The following is a 23,817-nucleotide window of genomic DNA, read 5'->3' on the forward strand; positions in this document are numbered from 1 at the left end:
TAGCGATCCTGCGCGCAACTCTACATTCGATTATATAGATGCGGCGCGCGTTAACCTATCTTGATCAGCCGAAGGAGAATCCGGACATTAGCGGAATTCAAAGAGACACATCGGTTCGCTCACCTTCGGACCCGTTTATAAATAATAAATTTAATTGTAACATTTATATCTTGTTGTGTTATAAAATTAAAGTCTCCTTTTATTTCGTATCCGAAATCAACCGCAACTTCACTTACATACATATTTATAATATTTAACGCGAGTGTAATTGAATTATCAACAATTTAAATTCAGTGGTGGGTGTTTCCTACTAAATTGGGCACCTAGTTTCAAAACTATGAAAAAAAATTTCGCTATTTAGACTCCAATAAAGTCTTTTTACATTTCGCTTTTGCTGGCAACTTCTCTTTCTAAATAATAATATGCAACCCTCCTTATAACGGTACTTTGCTAAAGTGAACAAAGTGTACTTAGCGAGTTCAGTGGTTCCTTCGAAAAGTAAAAGTTGTGAATTTTGAAAGACTTTCGGTGATTTCTAAAAAGTATGCCTAAAAATATTCGTCAGTTAAAGAACGTGAGCTTATCATCAATTTGCATGTAAAGCAAAATAAATCATACGCGGAAAGAGCCAAAATAGTGTCCCGTAGTCGTTCTACAATACAATCAGTTATTGGCCGTTTTAAATATGAAGGCCGAGTAGAAAACAAAAGCAAATGTGGACGGCCTTCAGTTCTCGCGGATGGAGATCGGCTAAAAATTTAGCGAATGGTACCAATTCAGCCAAAAAAAAAGTTAATCCCTAAACTGTGCGAAAAGCTATCATTAATGCTGGGTTTATGTCTCGCAGGCCTCGTCGAAAACCACTCGTAAACATAGTAAACACTTATTATCTGTCAATATGGAACCCATTTGTTATTGTGCATATAACAAAAATTGTGTAAAAATAAAATGCTTATTTAAAGCAAATATTAAAATAATTAATATAAAATAAATATCTAGAAACATTGTAGTGAAGTGTAAGTGTATAATAAGTGCATAATATAAAAGAAAAATTGGGAAAACTTTAGCAGTGGAAATATAAGTGTATAATTCATTTTAAACCGCAAAAATACGTACTTTAAATTGTTGAAATTTTCAACTTTAAACGTAAATATATCGAAAACTATAAGTTTCCCGCTGCTATATCTATATATATTCTTGATCTGGAGGATCTCCTCTATCCGCCCATACCCATTTTATCCCCGAAAGCCTGGGGCGATATACTAATTATAATGTTATTAAGCCGACCCGAAAAATTAACTATAAATTGAGAAATTGTAAGATAAAATTTGTGTTCGAAAACTATAAGTTTCCAGTGGCTATAATAATATATTTTTTTTATCTGGAGAATCTCCTCTATTCAACCATACCCTTCTTAACCCTGAAATCGTGGGATGGTATACTAAAGTTTCCCAAGAAAAATTCCATATTATTGAATATATAGACTGGAATTGAGTATTCCTGGTATTCGAAAGATGTCAAAAACTGGTGGAAAGCATGAACCGAAGATGTGAAGAGGTGATTAAGAATAGTGGATATAGCATAAAATGCTAACCAATTGCGCAATTTTATTCTACTTTTTATTCACATTCTTTAAGTTGTATTATTTATGTGTCCCAGCTGCCATATAGGGTATTGATGTTTTCGTCTATTTTTATTTATTTTTTTGATATTAGAATAACTACTTTTTGTGTTTTAGTAATATGAAAGTTAATAATTTTTAAAATAAAACTGATGTCTCTCTAAATCCATAAGTGATACACTTATGAAATAATAACCGTTTTTTTATTTGAATACCAAGCGTGCTATTGTTATATTATTCAATATTTACCATATATGCTCAATTAGCATTTATACCCGAGCAGTTTCCCGAGCAGCCAAATATCAATATATTAATAATTAGTGCGATACCACTAAATTGTACTGTCAAATGACATTATTAATTGTCATTTTATTGAAGAAACTTGCATCAATAATGATATAAAATCAACCAAAATAACGAAACTTAGTATATTGGGTACACCCCATATCAATAATAACGCTGGTGTCGTACTAATGTACCAATTGTTATAATTGTCATAGTAACATATTTTATTATACATAAGTTAATTTTTCTTTGTAACTTGAAAATTAACGCAAGTATATTAGTATATGTTGTAGTTTAGCTTAAATAGTTTCCACTGTCTCATAAGTTTAAAAACGTCCCTTTACAAAGACGAATTTTTGACTCAAAGACAAATAAACAGCGTCTCGTGGTCATAACATACAACTTTTCTGTATTCCAAACATTTGATAATTTCAATAAATTCCATTATTAACATTTATAAATAGATTTCCAATTTTTTTTTTAAATTAATCCAAAATTTTAAGGCCCTTCCTGATCCCAACCGTTTTCTAATGATAAAACTCTATTTTTAATTGATGTGTTCAGGTAAGGTCTCAAAACCCATTCAGTATCCGAAGCTTGAAATTCATCCAATATTCCCAATTTTATTTGATACAATTTTAGTTGAAATCTAGGGCCAATCTCTATTAATTCCAACTCTTTATTTTTGTAATTATATAAATGATGACGCAGTGATATAAAGTCATCATGATTAGCAAAAGTAATTACTCTTTTAGAATCCCCTTTCGGCGTAGGAAAAAGATGTTTTAATATATTTACTGCTCGCTCTCCAATTTTAGTTTTAAAATTGTGAAAGATTAAATGAGGACTTTGTTCGCTCATTTTCCCAATAAAAGGTACGTCATGTCTCATAACAACACTAGAAATATTAAAAAAAGCGGTAGGGCCGTTTGGTAAGTGGCTTATGACAATATTATCAGGTATTCCCCGATGTTCGTGTACAATTATAATATCTGTCACGTCGTTAGAACAGCATACTTTTACTAATTGCCTTAAATCATTTTTGCCTCTATTCATTCGCTGTGCATTTGGAAAAATTAGTCGTAATTCCTTTACAAACATTTTTAACCTTGCAGAAGGGTTGTGAGATGTCGTGATCATAATTTTTGGGTTGCAGGCGTTCCCATATTTGTATTCATCGTCACCTAGATCAACATCTGAAATGAAATATTAATATCATTAATAAATAAGATATTATCAACAAAAACATTACATTATGAATATACATATACTAATCCTGAATCCTAAGAATCCTGAAGTAAGTTATCTAAAACTTTTAAAATTGATATAGTATGGTAATACCGAAAGTGAAGTCTCATTTATATGAAGTCTCTCAATATGGAAGCAGATAAAATTCCTTTCTCTCTTGACTTGGTCAAATTTTTAAAATAATATACAACTTAATAAATTTAACTATTTATTACACTTTAATGAGGTGTTGGATGCATTAGAAGAAGTATCTTAACTTAAACTAGCGAAAAGTAAGTAGATTTAAAAAAATTGATTGTAAAATCCTACAAGTAAAAGAATCAACTGTATTCCTGTGTGTTACACAGCTAAGATCACCTGATCGAAATCTGCCTTTTTTGATGCAGAGATGTAAATAAAAGAAATGTAGTATAATTTTGGGAAAAGGTATTTGCAATTGAAAACATTAATAACAACTTTCAAGAATATTTTCAAAACAAAAGTTTATTACATATTTAGTGCTTTTCCTCACGACTCACCTCACAATTCAATTGTATTCATTAACAATAATAAAAATCAAAACAATCTACAAAGTAATATATAATATTTACAAAATAGTCTAAATCACCCACAACTAAATATTTAGCACTTTCTGCAAGGCGTCCTATATACATATGTAATTATCAAACAAATATTAACAAATTAAATAAATTAAATTAAATAATACTATTTTAATTACTCACTCTATAAACTTTTTTTATATTTGTTAACTTTTTACATTAAATTTAAAGCTTCTAAAGCTTTAACATATGTTTGTTGAAATGACCTTTGACATCACTCGGTTGCACAAAATACAAAATTTCACTGTTCAACTGTTACGCAAATATTCTATAAATATTTTTAATAAAATTTAAAACATTTAATAATATTTAGGAGAAAATTATATAAATTTAATATTTTGGAATTTTAATTATCGAAAAATATTATAATATGTAAAAAAACATTCTTAAAGTTATAAATTTTAAAACATAACACGGCAACACACTGCAGCAGATTTGAGGCATTTGGACGTTTTAGTAGTAGAAAATTAGTAGGCAACCCGTTCAAAGTGTCCCTTTAGTAGTAGAATCTTTGGGGGCAACCAGTGCCTAATGTCAAAGTTTTGTGTGTATTAGTAAAAACTTAGGATTGGTTACTCGTAGGTTTATACAATGAAACAATTTCAGTATGATCACATTTAACTTGGAAGAATATAGTATCCAATAGCAAGAAAATTAGGTTTGCGAAACTAAACAGGGTATATGTATAGATTAGGTCCCCCAACTAAGGAAGTCTCAAATATAATTTTTTTTTTTAAATCGTCTTATTTTTACGCGAAGATTACAAATCCATGAGTTAAAAGTGAATTTTTTCAAGAATTTATGTTTATATTTACAAATATATTTAACGAATTTTGCACATATTCTTCAAGTCACTTAGTTGTGGATGTTGTCTAGCGGCAAAATTCTGCATAATTCAGCTCACTTAGATGTAATTACCAGTTCAGCGAGTTTAACATTTTCTTGTGAAAAAAATAATGCTACTAAACTATACATTTATCCTAAACAAGCTAAGCTTTAGAAAAATCTGTGTGTGTGCGTTTCGTCAACCCCAGAAGCAACCAGGCTGCACAAGGCTCTGGCAAGTGATAAGACGAACTCAGCAATGCACATGATTTCAATGTCAATAATCTAAACGGGTACTAGATCACAATAATAACGAACACAGCAAAGGTAGTCTTGCGAACGCATTACCCGGAGGAAGTTTACGACGTCTGGATACCTAAATAGGGGACAACGTCCGATGTGTTTAACGTGAGTACCTGCCGTCGACGGCCTTACCTCACGGTGCTCAAAAGCACGGCGTATCAATACAATGCGTTGATCAGTGCCCCGAAATTGCCAGGCATTTTTCAGTACCGATTGGTAGTTGGAATGGATACACTACACACCGTGGTGAGGTTCGGGGCCTATCTAAAACCTCTGCCGTACTTTGGGTCCGGCACCCGGTTTCAATGCAACTCCACATTCAACTGACAAAACGACAGTTCTTCCCGCATTTAGGTATCAACCACAACCACCACGATACTCCCCGAAGGGCCAGTCCGCATGAGCAGGTTGGAGCGAACTCCAAGGGCCCCTGCTCCCCGTGGTACCAGAATTGAGTCTCCGGGCAGACCTCGTAGCTGAAACTACTACCAGTTGAGCATCCATACTGCTCTGGACTGGTGACCAGGACCTGAGTAGGGGACAATAGGATTCGTCTTGATGCAACGAGAGGATGATCTCAGCGTAAAGTACAATTCCCCTTGTCGTAAATGAGCTCTTTGAGTTGCTAGCTAACAATGAGATTCGTTGTCAGGGGAACGCTTTCGACATTGCTATTTTAGCAATAGGAAAATATAATATAAGACACTCCGCGTTAACTGTATGTTGATACTCGCTTCTAAAAAACTACCAAATTTTGTATGTGCTTTAAATAATCCCATAGTTTTTTCAATGAAAAATCGGATTTAAAAAACTTAAGATGTTACAGAATATTCAAGATTTAAGAAAAAAAGTACCGGAAAAATACATTCAAAAGTTAGCATGAAGTTAATAAAAGGTTTCCTTAATTCGACTTATTTATACAGTGATAAAAGGGAACTAAAAATTTTGCAACTGAACAAAAATAAATAAAATGGAAAGTAGCTCCGTTTTGCAATAGTGGCCTTTGGCCGCGCTTCAAAACAAATAACCAAAGTCCTTCCTACACTGGATCTATCGCGTAAAACCATTTTTTGAATTGGCGGCCTACGTGCCTAAAAAAAACCATGGTCAGACCAACACCGGAATTCACCTAAAGATAAGGGAAATACCAAAAGATTTTGCATTATCTATCGCACGACAAGGGTTCTGTTTTTGCGATATAATGTTTGTTATTTTATTTAGTTTTGTTCCTTTGCAAAATATGTGAAGTCATACAGACCCTGCAACATTATATTTGTAAATAAAAATAAAAAAATGAAATGCTTAAAAATTTTATAAAACGCAAAATTTTATTTCGTAACGCAGAAAAATATACGTACCCCTAACAAGAATGCAGTTATGTTTGATTAACAGAAAAGTCTACAGCTATTATAATAGTTCGTTAGTACTTATTGGAGTTACCTTTGCTTGCATTACCGTCTCCAATCAGTTGTTCATGAAAAATACGAATTTTTTTGTGATTACAGGCGTTATTTGGTTCCACTCATACACCAAATCATCCTTTGTTTCCTGTTTGTTTTAAGTTTGCGAATCTTATTTCAACAAACAAATGTTTTGTCGTCTTAAGTTCCGGTAATAGCGGAGGCGATTCGGTACATTATAAAGTGAACACTCCCTGACAATATAGAATGTGCTTTAGATCACTATCCTCTTACAAATACCAGGCGCCACCAAGTCCCAACTTGCTTGCGGAACCTTGCAAGTTGATTGTCGGGGACTGCAAATAAACACAATGGTCTATATTTGTTTCCACAAAGTCCAGTTACACAACTCCCTTCGGCGGCATGTGACCCCATACCTTGTCTGAACTACTGGTGTGGTAGAAGCTCTTCGCACACAATTTTTTCTTTACCATCACAATTAAATAGTTTAATTTATTTTTATCACTAAACAATACGAGTATATTCGCCCAAAATCTACTTGATTTCTCGGTATACTGCACTACAAAGTACAGTCGAGTTTATGTTAATTTCACTCATAAATGCTTTTCCGGGCAGTCAGCTACGTAAGCCAGTTTTTCTAAAAACGTTTTGAACTCTTTTGGAATTCACATTAACATTGTTGTTTAAACAATTATTCAGACCCTGCTTGGACGAAAGCAATAAGTTAACTGTCATCGAAATCACTTACCGGTAGGCCAAAGAAACGGGCTGTTTCGATGGGTTTGAACCATAGGGAGAGGGGGATTAAGTGAGTTGGACTCATTGCGCATGCAAAGACGTGATTAGTGTCATGTGACGACTCATTGCATGCAGGCCATTGATTTTGTATGTCAGGGTCTATTCAGAACGAAGTTGCGCTAGGGTCACTTTTGCTTCACGCGGATTGTTTTGCAATAGATGGTGTTTGGACTCCAAGTACGTCATTCACCAGGAGTGAGTCGTTCAATACAGCTCCACTGTGAAAATCGATAAGTGTTTGTCGGAAATTGGTCGCGTTAGAAATTTGGTCGGTATATTGTTCCTGTTTGTCGACGAATTGAATGAATGTTCTTCTGATGTTCCTAAGAGGCGGCTCAGCTTCAAACAAGTGACTTCAGAGAGCAGAAATTGCTTGGAGGAAAGTTTATTAGGCTCCTTAACTAGGAGCGGCTGTATCCAGGCGACCATATTGGGCCGGCATAGTTAACAACGTCTCTTTGTCTTTGACCCAAGAGCTACCAGACACCGACTTGAGGATCTTGCTGCGGCTTTGTACATCTGTGACAACCGCGGATGTGTGTGAAGTGAAGGAGTGCAGACAGTCAAATGTGACACCTAAACTTTTAGTTTTGTTTATGGTTGGAATTTTGACTGAACGAAATTTTGAGGTCCAGTCTGTACTCCTTTGTTAAGTTTGTAAATACGAGTAGGGTGGCCGTTGATTTGGTAGGGGAGAGTTTTAAGCCCTTGCAGCGAAGAAGCGAGAAAGTTTTGAAATTAGGCGTACACTTTTGGCATCAATTCCATTGATTGAGAGAGCGTAGTTTGTTAGATGTCCTTAAGCAGCATTGTATGATTAACTTTATCAAAAGCTATTGACAAGTCCAACGCTATGAGGACAATCCTCTCACAGGACGGTTTCTGGTTGAGGCCATGGGCTATCTAGGCGTTTATGACGCACTTTACGGATGCCCTGCTGGTGTTCAGGTAGGTTCAGATGGTGTGAGAAGGTCAGGCACAAGGCCTCAATTGTTTTCACTGCTGGGGAAAGAAGAGTTATCGCTCGCCTAAGTTGGCAGTCTTATCAGGTTTCTGTAATGAAACAATCCTTCCGATTTTCACACATTCCAAACAAAGTTATTTAAATACAATATATAAATTGGTCCGAATTGTAAATTAAAACCATTATCGAATCCACTTGCAGACACACTAAAATTTCTTACAAATTGGTCCAGCCGTTTAGGAGAAGTTCAGTGACATACACACGTACTGTAGAATTATATATATGTATAAATAGTGGGAAAATAACTATAATTGAATATTTAATATATATTTACTTCTTTTTATTCACACAATAACATAAGGGATGTATTCTAAAAAATAATCAGTGTTACCTTATCTATTACAAATATACAACACATTACTTGTTTTTCCATTGTCAATCCATCACCAGGGTGTCCTCAGTTCTTTTGCGTAGAACTGCTTTTGGTGTTGGCGGCTTTTGGCCGCACTTCACAAAAATAACCCTGGTCGATTCAACACCGGGATTTATAGGGAAATTCTGAAAAATTCTACGTTACACGATTATGAATTTTGCATTGCCGTTATGGTCCATCTTTATACTCTCGCAACCTGTTGCTACAGAGTATAATACTTTTGTTCACCTAAAACTAATCGAGTTAGATATAGGGTTATATATATATATACAATAATCAGGATGAAGAGACGAGTTGAAATTCGGGTGACTGTCTGTCCGTCTGTGCAAGCTGTAACTGGAGTAAAAATTGAGATATCTATATATGGGCGTAATCGGACCACTGCGACGCCGACAAAACGCCATTAATCAAAAACTAATAAATTGTCATAACTAAGCTCCTAAATAATTAATCAAAAACTAATAAATTGTCATAACTAAGCTCCTAAATAAGATGGACTATTATTTGGTATACAGGATCACATTAGGGAGGGGCATCTGCAGTTTAATTTTTGTTTAAGTGGGCGTGATCCCGCTCCCTAGTAAGTTTAATGTGCATATCTCCTATACCACTGAAGCTATAATAACAAAATTCACTGGGAACAAATGTTGTTAGCATCGCTATCGATGGTGTGAAAATGGGTGAAATCGGGTGACAACCCCGCCCACTTCCCATATAACGGTACTGTTAAAAACTACTAAAAGCGCGATAAATCAAGCACTAAACAAGCCAGAGACATTAAATTTTATCTCTGGGATGGTATAAGATGATTTTATAGAAACCACCTTCAAAATTAGACAGTGGGCGTGGCACCGCCCACTTTTAGGTGAAAACCCATATCTTGGGATCTGCTTAACCGATTTCAACAAAATTCGGTGCATAACGTTACTTTCATATTTCTATGTTATAGTGCGAAGATCGGACTACAACCACGCCTATTTCCCATATAACACCATTTTCAATTCTATCTGATTCTTTCACTTTCCACTATGCATATCAAGCAACAATGATTATATCGGGGTAAAACTTTGCGTGAATAATACGTTTAAAGTATGTCACCTTGTGACCAAAAATTGTCTAAGTCGAACCAAAACTGTTCAAGCCCTAAGTACTAAATATGTGGACCCCACTGCCTATAGTTGATCTTCTACTGAAAATATCGGTCAACATAGAACAAGATCCAAAAAGAAATCTAAAACGAGTATACCATTTGACTTTGCGAGAGTATAAAATGTTCGGAATAAATGGTCATGAACTTAAGTTAAATATTGAATATAATATTTATATAGTGAAATGTTAGTGGACATAAAAGTTGAACAAAAAAAAATTGGTGTAAAATTCAATATAAATGGAAACATGTACTTTAAATATATAAATTTTTGAACTTTAAACGCACATATTTCAAAAACCACATGTCAGCGGCAACTATATATACATTCTCTCGGCATGATTACGATTTCTTTGCCGCCGCGATCTGATGGTATGAACGGATAGAGGTGGTCCTCAGGATTAAAAAATGGTGGCACATATACCCGCCTCAGAATTATGGTTCTCGAGATATTTGTATTCAAAGTTCAAAAACTATAAAAGTAATTCGGTTTTCACCATCCCAGGATTTTGGAAATAAAATGGGTATCGGCGGATAGAGATCATATAATGTAAAATAAATGTGTACAAACGAATTAGTGAAGTGTTAGTGGAAACAAAAGTAAAAAATGTGGTGATTAATGTACTATAATGCAGGAACGATGCGCACGCGGTGACTGCCAGCAGGAGAAGGGCCGTTAACCGTGTTGTATAGTCTTTTGTAATAACAGCAGGCGTCCTCGAGCCTAACTGTTGACTATGTATTCGCTGTTCCGTTTTGTGTCGTATTCGTTTCAGCGTTCCTTGTAAGCCAGGATCAGCTGACTTGCTGCCATGGTGCTGCCATGTTATATTGTCGTATATTATATTATATTTTGGCTCATCCCGCAAGTACTCCCCTTTTCGGAGAACGTTATCGAAATCATTGATAATTTAAGAAGGTGATCAGTAGTTCAGCGGAATCTGACGCGTCTCTTGGGTAACGGTGTAGGTGAGCTGAAATCGGATTTTGATGGGCGGTATGATGACGACGAAAATCGAGATGTCCCAGATTCGGATGACTCCGGTGAAGTTAATGTGATAAGCGTTGTGTTGTTTTCATCGTCGTTGTTCTGCTCACTATCGTTGAGCTTATTGTCGGGAAGGAGGTAGACGGGCTTTAGTCGATCAATCGAAACTGTAGTGTTTTCGCCTCTGACGTTTACGATGAAATGTTTCTCATGCCTTGAAATGACTCGGTGAGGTCCTTCATACGGTGAAGTGAATGCATGGTGTGGCAAACCAAATCGTGGCGAAGGAGCAAGAAATTCACCTGGTAGACGAACTGACTCTCCATAAACGAGATCGGCAGGAGTTGCGCCAAGATCTTCCTTCCAGGCAGCGCGAATTCCAAGGACGATTGGTTAGCGATGTCGACCCATGAGTTATTTTCGTGACAACGAATCGTATCTTTCAAATGACGGTGAAGACGTTCCACCATTCCATTCGACTGCGGATGGAAAGTGGTGGTGTGTATGTATTTACTGCCTAGAAGACGAGCGAGAGCGTTAAAAAGTTGAATCTCAAACTGTGTACCCTGGTCGGTCGTGATTCGTAACGGTACTCCGTAGCGGCATATCCATCCGGCGAAAAGTGCGCTGGAAACCTGGTGAAACGGTCAATGATTGTCAAACAGTTACGATATCCTCTTGATGGTACGTATGGTCCAATGATATTCACGTGAATATGTTCGAAACGTCATGTGCGGCATGGAAAGTTTTGAATTGGGGATAAAACGTGGCGTGATACCTTATTTCGTTGGCAAGCTAGGCACGTTGGGGCCCACAAACGGCAATCGCGGTTAATGCTGGATACGTTTGGCCCGTCGTTGCGTTAACAATTTGGTGGAGGCTCGTGCTCTAGGATGACTAATGCTATGGAGAGCGTCGAATATTCTCTTCCTAAGCGCTGCGGGAACGTAGGGACGAATAAGGTCGCTAGAAACGCGCAATAAATTGGTTTATTGCAGCCTGGAATGTTGACTGGTCGTAAGTTCAGTGAATCGTGCTGTTCCCTTCGTATACATTGCTGAAATTCCTCGTCTTCAGCTTATGCTTGAGAATGTTCGTTTGAGGATACTGCCGTTGATATTTCTTCGAACCGGGAAAGAGCATCTGCGACGATGTTGTCTTTGCCGGCTATATATTGGATATCGGTTGTAAACTGGCTGATGAAATCCAAGCGGTGGGGCCAAGGTGTCGCTCGATCAGGGTCCTGAGCAAAAGCATGTAGCAAAGGTTTGTGATCCGCGAATATCGTGCTTCGAAAATATAGCGAAATTTTCGTAAAGCTGAGTAGATAGCGTGAATCTCACGGTCGTATGGACAGTGTTTCCTCAGAGCGGTTTGAAGCTTCTGGCTAAAGAAAGCCAATGGTTTCCAGTGTTGTCCACGCCTTTGTTGGAGAACGGCGCCGATAGCATACTCGCAGGCATCGGTAAATATTGCCCAAGAAAGCGTTGTGTCTGAATATGCTAATATCGTCGCTTTGCGTAGCTCTTCTTTGCATTGGACGAACGCTTCTTCTCCTCCCGGTATCCAGGGGACCGGATGAGAACCTTTAATTGAAGCTCCTTGAGTGTACTCGTGCAGGGGTGTCTGAAACTTGGCAGCGTTTTTAAGAAATTTACGATAGAAATTTATCATGCCGAGGAACTCACGCAGTTTTCGGATCGTTGTTGGACGAGGAAAGTTGACGATCGCGTATACTTTACCTGGAAGAGGTAAGATTCCTGTTGCTGAGATGCGGTGTCCCAAAAAATCCACTTCGGACAGACCGAAACGGCACTTAGCGGTGTTAATTACGACACCACCAGAATTATGGGCACCTGTAATAGCTCGCCAGATATTATCATCGCTAGCGGTGGTCTGATTAATAGTATAACCTGGCGACCTATGCTAACTCTCGCATCAGACAATCTGCCCATAATTATCTCGATCGAAAAACCTCCCGACTTTTTTTCTATGGATAACCGCACTTTTGTTAACTTTCAACACACCTTACTGGGTCGGCTTCACAGAATTTACTGAGAGCACCTATAACGCACTACCCATTCCTACGAAGGTCATCGTTGGCGAGCGTCAATTCCGCAAGGTGATCGCTGCTGCTACTGCTCGCTTCATACCGGCTGGAAGTGCGCGAGCTATTTTAGCCGGCAGTTTACACTGCACCCTTCGATTTTTCTCCTTTTGACAAGACCAAACGATGTGTTACCCGCTGCGCAAAATGCCAAAAGACTGCGCACCACTTACTTTCACCGATGGGGAGGTTCAGAGTGTCATCAAAAAGGCGAAATCGTCTAAATCATCGGCCCTGACGGAATAAGCATGCTGATGTTAAAACATCTAGGCTCAACGGGAGTAAACTATCTCACCAAGGTCCTCAACTTGTCGATGTCCACTCTTCAAATACCCGATGTGTGGAAAGTCGGAAGAGTGGTCCCACTACTGAAACCTGGGAAACCCGCCAACAAAGGGGAGTCTTATCGCCCGATAACTCTCCTTTCCCCAGTAGCAAAGACACTTGAGGCCTTGTTACTCCCGTCATTCACTCACCACCTGAGTCTAGCAGACCATCAGCATGGCTTCCGAAAAGTGCACAGCATCACCACAGCATTTCGCGTCATAAATGCCCAGAAAGTTCATGGCCTGAACCAGAAGTCACCCTGTGAGAGGACGATCCTCGTAGCGTTGGACTTGTCAAAAGCTTTTGACACAGTCAATCACACAACGCTACTTGAGGACCTAGAACAATCAACGCTCCCTCCAGGGCTGAAGCGGTGAACTATGAACAACCTGAGCGGTCGGCATTCATCCGTACTGTTTCGAGGTCAAAACTCCAAACTTAGGGTTCCGCAGGACGGTGTCCTCTCCCCACTACTGTTTAATTTCTATATTTCGAAACTCCCCCAGCCACCAGCGGGAGTTTCAGTGACCTCGTACGCTAATGACTTCACGATATTGACGTCGGGCAATAGAATCGATGGCATGTGCTCAAAAGTAAACAGCTACCTCTCCGATCTTTCTCGCTTCTTCTCGCAAGGAGTCTGACACTCTCCCCCACTAAGTCCACAGCGACCATCTTCACAAATTGGACGAAGGAGTACAGACTGGACCTGAACATTTCAATCGATGGCACAAAATTCCGACAGTTAATAACCCTAAAATTTTAGGCGTCACATTGGTCAGTCTGAGGTCCTTGACTCCTCACACGACCGCGATAACTGCCAAAGTACAGAGCCGCAACAAAATCCTCAAGTCGCTTGAAGGCAGCTCTTGGGGAAAAGACAAAGAAACGTTGCTGGCGACATACCAGGCAATCGGCCGGCCGGTCCTAAACTATGCAGCCCCAATATGGTCGCCTGGATGTAGTGCTACGCAGACGAAGAAGCTCCAGACCTGTCAGAACACTGCACTCCGGACTATCACGGGATGCCTCTTGATGCCCCCAATCGAACACCTACACAGTGAGGCCCGTTTGCTTCCGGTTAAGGATAACGAGCTCCTCTCCAAGCAGTTTCTGCTTGGTTGTTTTCGTAGAAACCACCCCTGCAGTCGTCTGCATGAAGCGGAGCCGCCTCCTAGGAACATCAAGAGGTCTTTCCTTGATTACGTCGACGACATTAGACAGTACGCCGACCAGACTTCGGACGCAACGAACTTCAAACAGCCACTGACCGCCATGCACAGTGGAGCCATCAACACCTTCATCGACTCAGATTAAACTCCTACTTATCCAGAATTGACCCCGACATACCAAACACATGTCCTGCGTGCAATGAGTCTCCGCATGACACTAACCACCTTTTTGCATGCCCAACGAACCCCATTCATCTAACACCCTTTTCCCTATGATCCGACCCAACAACCGACCGTCGAAACAGCTCGTTTCCTGGGCTTCCCGTTAGATGACCTCGACGACAACCAATCTGGAATTTATCACCCAAACGGGGATTAGGTAACCGTTACAACAACAACATCGACACCATACTTAGTAAGCCGTTGGAAAAGCGAGCGAAGGTGACTGCGGGGTTGCGTAACATCCTTGGAAGCGATTAGAATGTCATCTATGTATGGGAATACAAAGTCATCTAGTCCCCGTGTTACTTCTTCGATAAATCATTGGAATGTTTGCGCAGCATTCCGAAGTCCGAACGTCATGAACGGAAATTCGAAAAGACCAAACGGTATTATAATTGCAGTTTTGTCGACATCTTCTTTGGTGACAGGTATTTGATTAAAAGCGAGCACGAGATCAATGGTTGAAAATATTGTTTTGCCGGTTAGATTGGCAGTGAAGTCTTCGAGAACACGAACAGGATATCAGTCTGGCAATGTACGGGCGTTAAGTCGTCGATAATCTCCACAAGGTCGCCATTCATCCGACTTCTTTGGAACCAGGTGGAGCGGAGATGACCACTTCGAACGTTGAGCGATTCCAAATTTTGTCGAACTCTGTCTTAGCAATTTTAAAATTGTCGGGAACAAGTATTTGGGACTTACAGGAAACAGGAGGTCCTGGTGTTGTAGATATGTGATGCTGCGTCGTATGTTTTGTTGGCTGACAGATTCCTTCCGGCTTTGTCAGATTAGGGAACTCCGCTAGAGTATCTGCCCATATAGGGTCGACGGGCAGTACTTTAATTTCCGAAATTATGTTGGATGTTCTTGAGATCGGGTAAGATGCCGAAATGTGCCAAAAAATCCTGCGCCAATAATAGGTTTCGTTATGTCCGCCACTACGAAGCGCCATGTAAAATTTCGTCTGAGGCCAAGGTTTAGTGATAGAGTTATGCAACCGTACGTGTTAATCGTAGACCCATTTGCTGCTGTGAGATGATAGTTGACTTGCTCCGGCGACCAAGGTGCGAGAGATTTGTGAAACGTGCAGAGATCAGCGCCAGTATCCACTAGAAATTGAATTTTGGTGGCACGATCTGTTACAAAGAGGCGGTTTGATTCGAGTGAGGAGCCGTGACGGTAACGAGATATGACTTGTCTCTTAAAACTGGAAGCTAGCTCATTAATTGAAGCTTCGAGACGAGAAATGCGTGATTCGACTTCTGATGTTGCTGCTGGTTCTTGGACCGAATTGATTTGTGCTGCTGGTAATACGATATCGTGTATTTTGTCTGCAAGAGATGCCAGTTTATCGATATTCATGTCTGCTTGGGACGCAAGTATAGATTGCGTTGTCATCGGAAATCTGCTGAGCCACTTAGTTCGTAGAATATTGTCAGCAACAGTGTTGTCAAGTCTTCTCAGATGTCGGAGAAATTCCGATGGTTTTCTATCACCCAAGGTCTCTCGATCGAGAAGCTGCTGTAGTCGTGCTTCTCGAGAGAGCGTAAGGCGTTCGGCCAGTGTCCCCTTTAAGCGAGTGTAGAGTGTTCCTGTGGGAACATTCAATAGAAGATCTTCCACTTCTGCGGCGGCCCTGGCGTCAAGATGTGAAGAAGCATAGTGGTATTGCGTAATTTCATCGGAAATTCAGGTGAGATGAAATTGTCCCTGAAGTTGGGCGAACCACAAGGCTGGTTGTGCGGAATTGAATAACGGACACCGTATAGAAACACGTTGGAGCGGTGTTATACTGTCGGCCACTTGTACGTCCACGCTATCTGGCATCTACTTATATTATATCTAACTCGACTAGTTTTAGGTAAACAAAACTATTATACTCTGTAGCAACAGGTTGCGAGAGTATAAAGATGGACTATAACCGCAATGCAAAATTCATAATCCTGTGATGAGTAACGTAAAATTTTTCAGAATTTCCCTATAAATCCCGGCGTTGAATCGACCAGGGTTATTTTTTTGAAACGCGCCAAAAGCCGCCAACACCAAAAGCAGCTCTACGCAAAAGAACTGAGGACACCCTGGTGATGAATTGACCAGAGTTATTTTTTCGAAACGCAACCGTAGGCCGCCAATGCAGAAATAAACATATGCGAAAAAAAGTAATGTGTTGTATATTTGTAATAGATAAGGTAACACTGATTATTTTTTAGAATGCACCCCTTATGTTATTGTGTGAATAAAAAGAAGTAAATATAGCGTTTAATAAGTATTTAGCTGTGGGTAATTTAGAATATTTTGTAAATATTATTTATTACTTTGTAGATTGTTTTGATTATTATTGTTAATGAATACAATTGAATTGTGAGGTGAGTCGTGAGGAAAAGCACTAAATATGTAATAAACTTTTGTTTTGAAAATATTGTTGAAAGTTTTTATTAATGTTTTCAATTGCAAATACCTTTTCCCAAAAAGGAATTATACTACATTCCTTTTATTTACATCTCAGCATCAAAAAAGGCAGATTTCGATCAGGTGATTTTGGCTGTTTAACACACAGGAATTCAGTTGATTCTTTTGTTACTTGTAGAATTTTGCAATCAATTTTTTCCTATGAAATCTACTTACTTTTCGCTAGTTTAAATTAAGATACTTCTTGTAATGCATCCAACACCTCATTAAAGTGTAATAAATAGTTAAATTTAATAAGTTGCATAATATTTTAAAAATTTGACCAAGTCAAGAAAGAGAGGAATTTTATCTGCTACCATATTATCCAAAATGAGACTTCACTTTCGGTATTACCATACTATATCAATATGCAGCACAACTTTTCAAACTCTTAGATAGCTTACTTCAGGATTCTTAATGTATTAAAATATCGCAACGAAAAGTAGTATATGTATATATCTTTCATTATATTTAATAGATGTAATGTATGTAATATATTCATAATGTAAAGCTTTAGTATACTGTCCCAGGCTTTCGGGGATAAAATGGGTATGGACGGATAGAGGAGATCCTCCAGATCAAGAATATGTATAGATATAGCCGCAAGGATAGTTTTCGAGATATTTACGTTTATAATAATTCTTCAATTATATTAATTTTGACAATAACCAAAGGGTTGTAAATGTCAAAAAACCAGTGTTGCATTACGAATATATTTTGCAAACGAATAAAAATAATATAAAAAGAGAGATTATACCTTTGGTAAATGTATAGTCCCCCAACTAAGGAGGCCTCAAAAATTAAATTTTTTTTAAATCGTCTTATTTTTACGCATAGATTACAAATCTGTGAGCGGAAAGTAAATTTTCTCAATAATTTATGTATATTTTTCAAAATTTATTTAACGCACTTTGCACATATCACATATTCAAGTCACTTAGTTATTGTTGTTGTAGCGGCAAAATTCTGTAGAATTCAGATCACTTAGTGTAATTACCAGTTCAGCGTGTTAAACATTTTCGTATGAAAAAAATATACTGAAGAAATGTAACAGTCACAATTTCCTTTGCGCCGCGATCTGATGGTATGGACGAATATCGTAGATCGTTGAACTCCTTTCCGCACTGGCAGACTTCGGCCGCGCTTCAAAAAAAGAACCCTGGTCGGTCCAAAACCGGGGTTTCATAATTCAATCGCGTCAAACTCCCTATCGCTGCTCTCAACCTCAATGATACTTTTCATTACGATGCAGAGCATCTGTAATTATTAATATCACAATTAAAGTGCACTAACATTGATATTCTAATATAAATTTTCAGAAACGTTTATGAAGGAGAGGAGTAAATACACCAAAAAACTTGAATGTGTGATTTTTTCAAAGAAAAAAATAAAACAATTACTTTAAATGTATAACAATTGTTTTTAATGCATTTTTATAAAAAAAAACGATTTTTTTTTGATATTTTTTTTTTTTGAAAAATTTAAAAAAAAATAGAAATATTGAAAAAATTCACTTTCCGCTTTCGGATTTGTAATCTACGCGTAAAAATAAGACGATTTAAAAAAGAAAAATTCATTTTTGAGGCCTTCTTAGTTGGGGGACCTAAACTATATATTTACCAAATATAAATATGGATTCTGTTGCGTTGTGATAAAAATATACAAAAAATTAACGAGTTGAGCGTAAAATCATAAGAGACAATTCTAATGTAATAAGTCTTATTGAAATAAGGTCAGTTTAAATGATAGAATGTAATGCTAGTTTTTAAACTTGTTTGTGCTTTTAAATATAGTTTTCTGCAAGGCTTCCGCTAAGCAAGGAATCATTCAAATATGTGTTGCATAGTATAAGCAGTGAACTGGAAACTCATCGCAGGGTCACAGTAATACCAGAAACGGTAAAACTGGCGGCAACTTGAGATTTTTTGGCTCATCCTCCCTGCGACAAATTAGAAAAGATTACTATACAGCACTAGTGCAACAAACAGTTGGAGGTGTGTCCAAAACATATAGCAATGCCATCGGAGCAGAGAAATGAGGCAAAACGAGCTTTTTACTCAATACAGTGGACCCCAGGTAATCCGGCCCGTCTAATCCGACATACATGTTTCGCTAATGCATGATTGAACAAGTTACAACTTGTACGGACCATCATTATTGTGCTCGACGCGTAGGGTATTGTTTTGATTCCGATTGCTTAGTTTGAATTTGACTACAGCCGATGAAGAGTGGTGCGTGCGCCTAGCGTGTGTTCATTGTTTACTGTTTATTTATTGTGTATTACGTAGATATACGTACCTAGTAATGTCGTCACAAGCTCAAAAGCGAAAGCACAAAACACTGACAATTCAAGAAAAATGTGATACTTTAGACCGCCTAAATCGTAATGAATCTTTCAGTAGTTTAGTAAGTGAATACGGGGTAGGCCGATCTACAATTTATGACATTAAAAAAAACCACGAGAAGATTAAACAGTTTGTCAACTACTGACTGTGGGCCAGGCAAGAGGCAGACACTCAAGAAAGGTGAACATCCAGAAGTGGAAGAAGCTTTATACATGTTGTTCCTTCAGGAAAGAAATAGGCATGCGCCCATTTCGGGATCCATGTTGGCAATAAAAGCTAAGTATTTTTATAAAGAAATAACAAAAAAAGATGATTTTGTGGCTAGTAAGGGATGGCTAGAACGTTTCAAAAGTTGTCATGGCATACGTTTAATGACCATAACAGGAGAGAAACTTTCTAATGATGCCACCTCCATAGAGCCATTTAAATTAAGATTTTTGCAAAAGGCGAAAGATTTAAATCTTAACCCGTCACAGGTGTATAATGCAGACGAATCAGGGCTTTTTTGGCGTTTGTTACCTAATAAAACTTTTGTTTCCTACACTGAAAAATCGGTACCTGGACGAAAAGTAAGTAAAGAATGTGTAACCATACTACCATGTGCTAACGCTGCGGGTACACACACGCTTAAAGATGGTGGTCGTTGGAAAATCTAATAAAAACAAACGTGCATTCAAAAACATTAATTTACCTGTACACTATTATGGACAAAAAAGTGCGTGGATGACCAAAAGATCTTTTCAAAAAGTGGTTTGATGAATGTTTCGTACCAGAAGTTAGAAAATGGTTGAAAGATCATAATTTTTCTCAAAAAGCTTATTGCTTCTTGATAACGCTCCCGGTCATCCGTCTGAAGAAGAACTGACAACTAATGATAAATGCATCACTGCGATGTTTCTTCCGCCAAACTGCACTGCACTGATTCAACCCATGGATCAGCACATAATTCAGTTTGTAAAGCAAGATTATAAGAAAAACCTACTTCTGAAAACCGTATCAAAAGACCAGCCAATAGAAAATCAATGTTCTGTAATAGTTTATTTCTCTAAGTTTTGGATTCCTGTATATGGGGTATTATCTGTTTTAATTTCTTTCAGTTCAATTAAGAACGATATCGATAAGGTAACACTGGTTATTTGACATTTTGCAACCCCTTTGTTATTGTCAGAATTAATAGAATTTAACATTAATTTAATTATTGAATTAAACTATTTTTGCACTATATAATGTAAAATAAATGTGTACAAACAAATTAGTGAAGTGTTAGTGGATATAAAAGTGGAAAATATAAGTGTATAATTCATTTGAAATCAAAAAAATTCGTACTTTAAATAGTTGAAATTTTCAACTTCAAACGTTAATACCTCGAAAACTGTAAGTTTCCCCCGGCTATATCTATATTTGTTCTAGATTTGGAAGACGTCCTCTATCGGCTTATCATGTTAACCCTGAAACCCTGGGACAGCTTTTAAAGCCGCCTCAAAATATCCCTCCATACCATCAGATCGTGGCTCCAAAGAAACCTAATTTTGCCTTTTTCTTAATCTGGACAACCTCCTATAACTTTACATATCCATTTTAACACAGAGTTCGGGGGATGATATTCTAAATCATATCCGGAAACCTATAGAAAACATTAAACTTACCGAAATTCTTATGGGTTTGATTATATTTTGACTTTAAATTTTCCAAATGAAAAGAAGCTTTATCCAATTCCTTTTTGGCAATCGTCTTTTCAAAACGAGTTTTCTGAGACTTGCTCAAAAGAAATTCCCGCCTTAATCTCGACTGCCTTCGGAACATTGTTTAATACAGTACCCACACTCACTAATCAATTCTAATGTACTGTGCAATAAATTTAAGCTAAGTTCTGTCACACATGCTGTTTCCATCAGTGGATCTCCACTGACCATAACTATATCCAACCAATAGTAATATTTATTGCCCTTGGCAGTGGCAAAATTTTTAAGGTGAGCATATTTTATATGGATATAAAAATTTTAGAATTGGTTAAACATTTTGGGGATAACGAAAATTTACAAATTGGAAGGAAAACTTTAATTTTTTAAAAGAAAAACAAAGAATGAAACACTACAAGACGGGTAAAAGTAATCAGTAATTAATGCATTCATTATCTCAGGATACATTTTTTTTAGGCTCGGGGAAATAAGTAACTCCTCTTTCACTCTACGATGGTGGGATTCCTTACTCGCTCTCTCTTATTGCTTTTGGAAGTTACATATATATTTCTACTCTAATTTGCCAACTATTTTGGTAAATTATCTGTTACTCTTTGGTTATTGGTTTGGTTAGCTATTATTACTGAAAATAGTTTGCTTGGTTATTACTATGGCTACTTATAAGTTACAGAAAACTTATTCATAAAAATTTTCAGAATTTCCCTATAAATCCCGGCGTTGAATCGACCAGGGTTATTTTTTTGAAACGCGCCAAAAGCCGCCAACACCAAAAGCAGCTCTACGCAAAAGAACTGAGGACACCCTGGTGATGAATTGACCAGAGTTATTTTTTCGAAACGCAACCGTAGGCCGCCAATGCAGAAATAAACATATGCGAAAAAAAGTAATGTGTTGTATATTTGTAATAGATAAGGTAACACTGATTATTTTTTAGAATGCACCCCTTATGTTATTGTGTGAATAAAAAGAAGTAAATATAGCGTTTAATAAGTATTTAGCTGTGGGTAATTTAGAATATTTTGTAAATATTATTTATTACTTTGTAGATTGTTTTGATTATTATTGTTAATGAATACAATTGAATTGTGAGGTGAGTCGTGAGGAAAAGCACTAAATATGTAATAAACTTTTGTTTTGAAAATATTGTTGAAAGTTTTTATTAATGTTTTCAATTGCAAATACCTTTTCCCAAAAAGGAATTATACTACATTCCTTTTATTTACATCTCAGCATCAAAAAAGGCAGATTTCGATCAGGTGATTTTGGCTGTTTAACACACAGGAATTCAGTTGATTCTTTTGTTACTTGTAGAATTTTGCAATCAATTTTTTCCTATGAAATCTACTTACTTTTCGCTAGTTTAAATTAAGATACTTCTTGTAATGCATCCAACACCTCATTAAAGTGTAATAAATAGTTAAATTTAATAAGTTGCATAATATTTTAAAAATTTGACCAAGTCAAGAAAGAGAGGAATTTTATCTGCTACCATATTATCCAAAATGAGACTTCACTTTCGGTATTACCATACTATATCAATATGCAGCACAACTTTTCAAACTCTTAGATAGCTTACTTCAGGATTCTTAATGTATTAAAATATCGCAACGAAAAGTAGTATATGTATATATCTTTCATTATATTTAATAGATGTAATGTATGTAATATATTCATAATGTAAAGCTTTAGTATACTGTCCCAGGCTTTCGGGGATAAAATGGGTATGGACGGATAGAGGAGATCCTCCAGATCAAGAATATGTATAGATATAGCCGCAAGGATAGTTTTCGAGATATTTACGTTTAAAATAATTCTTCAATTATATTAATTTTGACAATAACCAAAGGGTTGTAAATGTCAAAAAACCAGTGTTGCATTACGAATATATTTTGCAAACGAATAAAAATAATATAAAAAGAGAGATTATACCTTTGGTAAATGTATAGTCCCCCAACTAAGGAGGCCTCAAAAATTAAATTTTTTTTAAATCGTCTTATTTTTACGCATAGATTACAAATCTGTGAGCGGAAAGTAAATTTTCTCAATAATTTATGTATATTTTTCAAAATTTATTTAACGCACTTTGCACATATCACATATTCAAGTCACTTAGTTATTGTTGTTGTAGCGGCAAAATTCTGTAGAATTCAGATCACTTAGTGTAATTACCAGTTCAGCGTGTTAAACATTTTCGTATGAAAAAAATATACTGAAGAAATGTAACAGTCACAATTTCCTTTGCGCCGCGATCTGATGGTATGGACGAATATCGTAGATCGTTGAACTCCTTTCCGCACTGGCAGACTTCGGCCGCGCTTCAAAAAAAGAACCCTGGTCGGTCCAAAACCGGGGTTTCATAATTCAATCGCGTCAAACTCCCTATCGCTGCTCTCAACCTCAATGATACTTTTCATTACGATGCAGAGCATCTGTAATTATTAATATCACAATTAAAGTGCACTAACATTGATATTCTAATATAAATTTTCAGAAACGTTTATGAAGGAGAGGAGTAAATACACCAAAAAACTTGAATGTGTGATTTTTTCAAAGAAAAAAATAAAACAATTACTTTAAATGTATAACAATTGTTTTTAATGCATTTTTATAAAAAAAAACGATTTTTTTTTGATATTTTTTTTTTTTGAAAAATTTAAAAAAAATAGAAATATTGAAAAAATTCACTTTCCGCTTTCGGATTTGTAATCTACGCGTAAAAATAAGACGATTTAAAAAAGAAAAATTCATTTTTGAGGCCTTCTTAGTTGGGGGACCTAAACTATATATTTACCAAATATAAATATGGATTCTGTTGCGTTGTGATAAAAATATACAAAAAATTAACGAGTTGAGCGTAAAATCAT

The 23,817-nt window shown here is 37.0% G+C and overlaps 1 protein-coding gene across 1 annotated transcript; it reads right to left on the bottom strand.

Annotated features, from left to right (window-relative positions):
- Positions 1-2,289: 2,289 nt before the first annotated feature.
- On the bottom strand, positions 2,290-21,111 carry LOC106625391 (brix domain-containing protein ZK795.3). The gene is made up of 2 exons (XM_070112979.1): positions 20,900-21,111; positions 2,290-3,102 (listed from the first exon to the last, which is right to left on the bottom strand). Exons 1-2 carry the CDS (start codon positions 21,054-21,056, stop codon positions 2,405-2,407), a joined length of 855 nt encoding a protein of 284 aa, XP_069969080.1. The 5' UTR covers positions 21,057-21,111; the 3' UTR covers positions 2,290-2,404.
- Between the last annotated feature and the right edge of the window lie 2,706 nt (positions 21,112-23,817).

Source organism: Bactrocera oleae, chromosome 2, assembly GCF_042242935.1.
Source record: "Bactrocera oleae isolate idBacOlea1 chromosome 2, idBacOlea1, whole genome shotgun sequence".
Taxonomy (NCBI): Eukaryota; Metazoa; Arthropoda; class Insecta; order Diptera; family Tephritidae; genus Bactrocera; species Bactrocera oleae.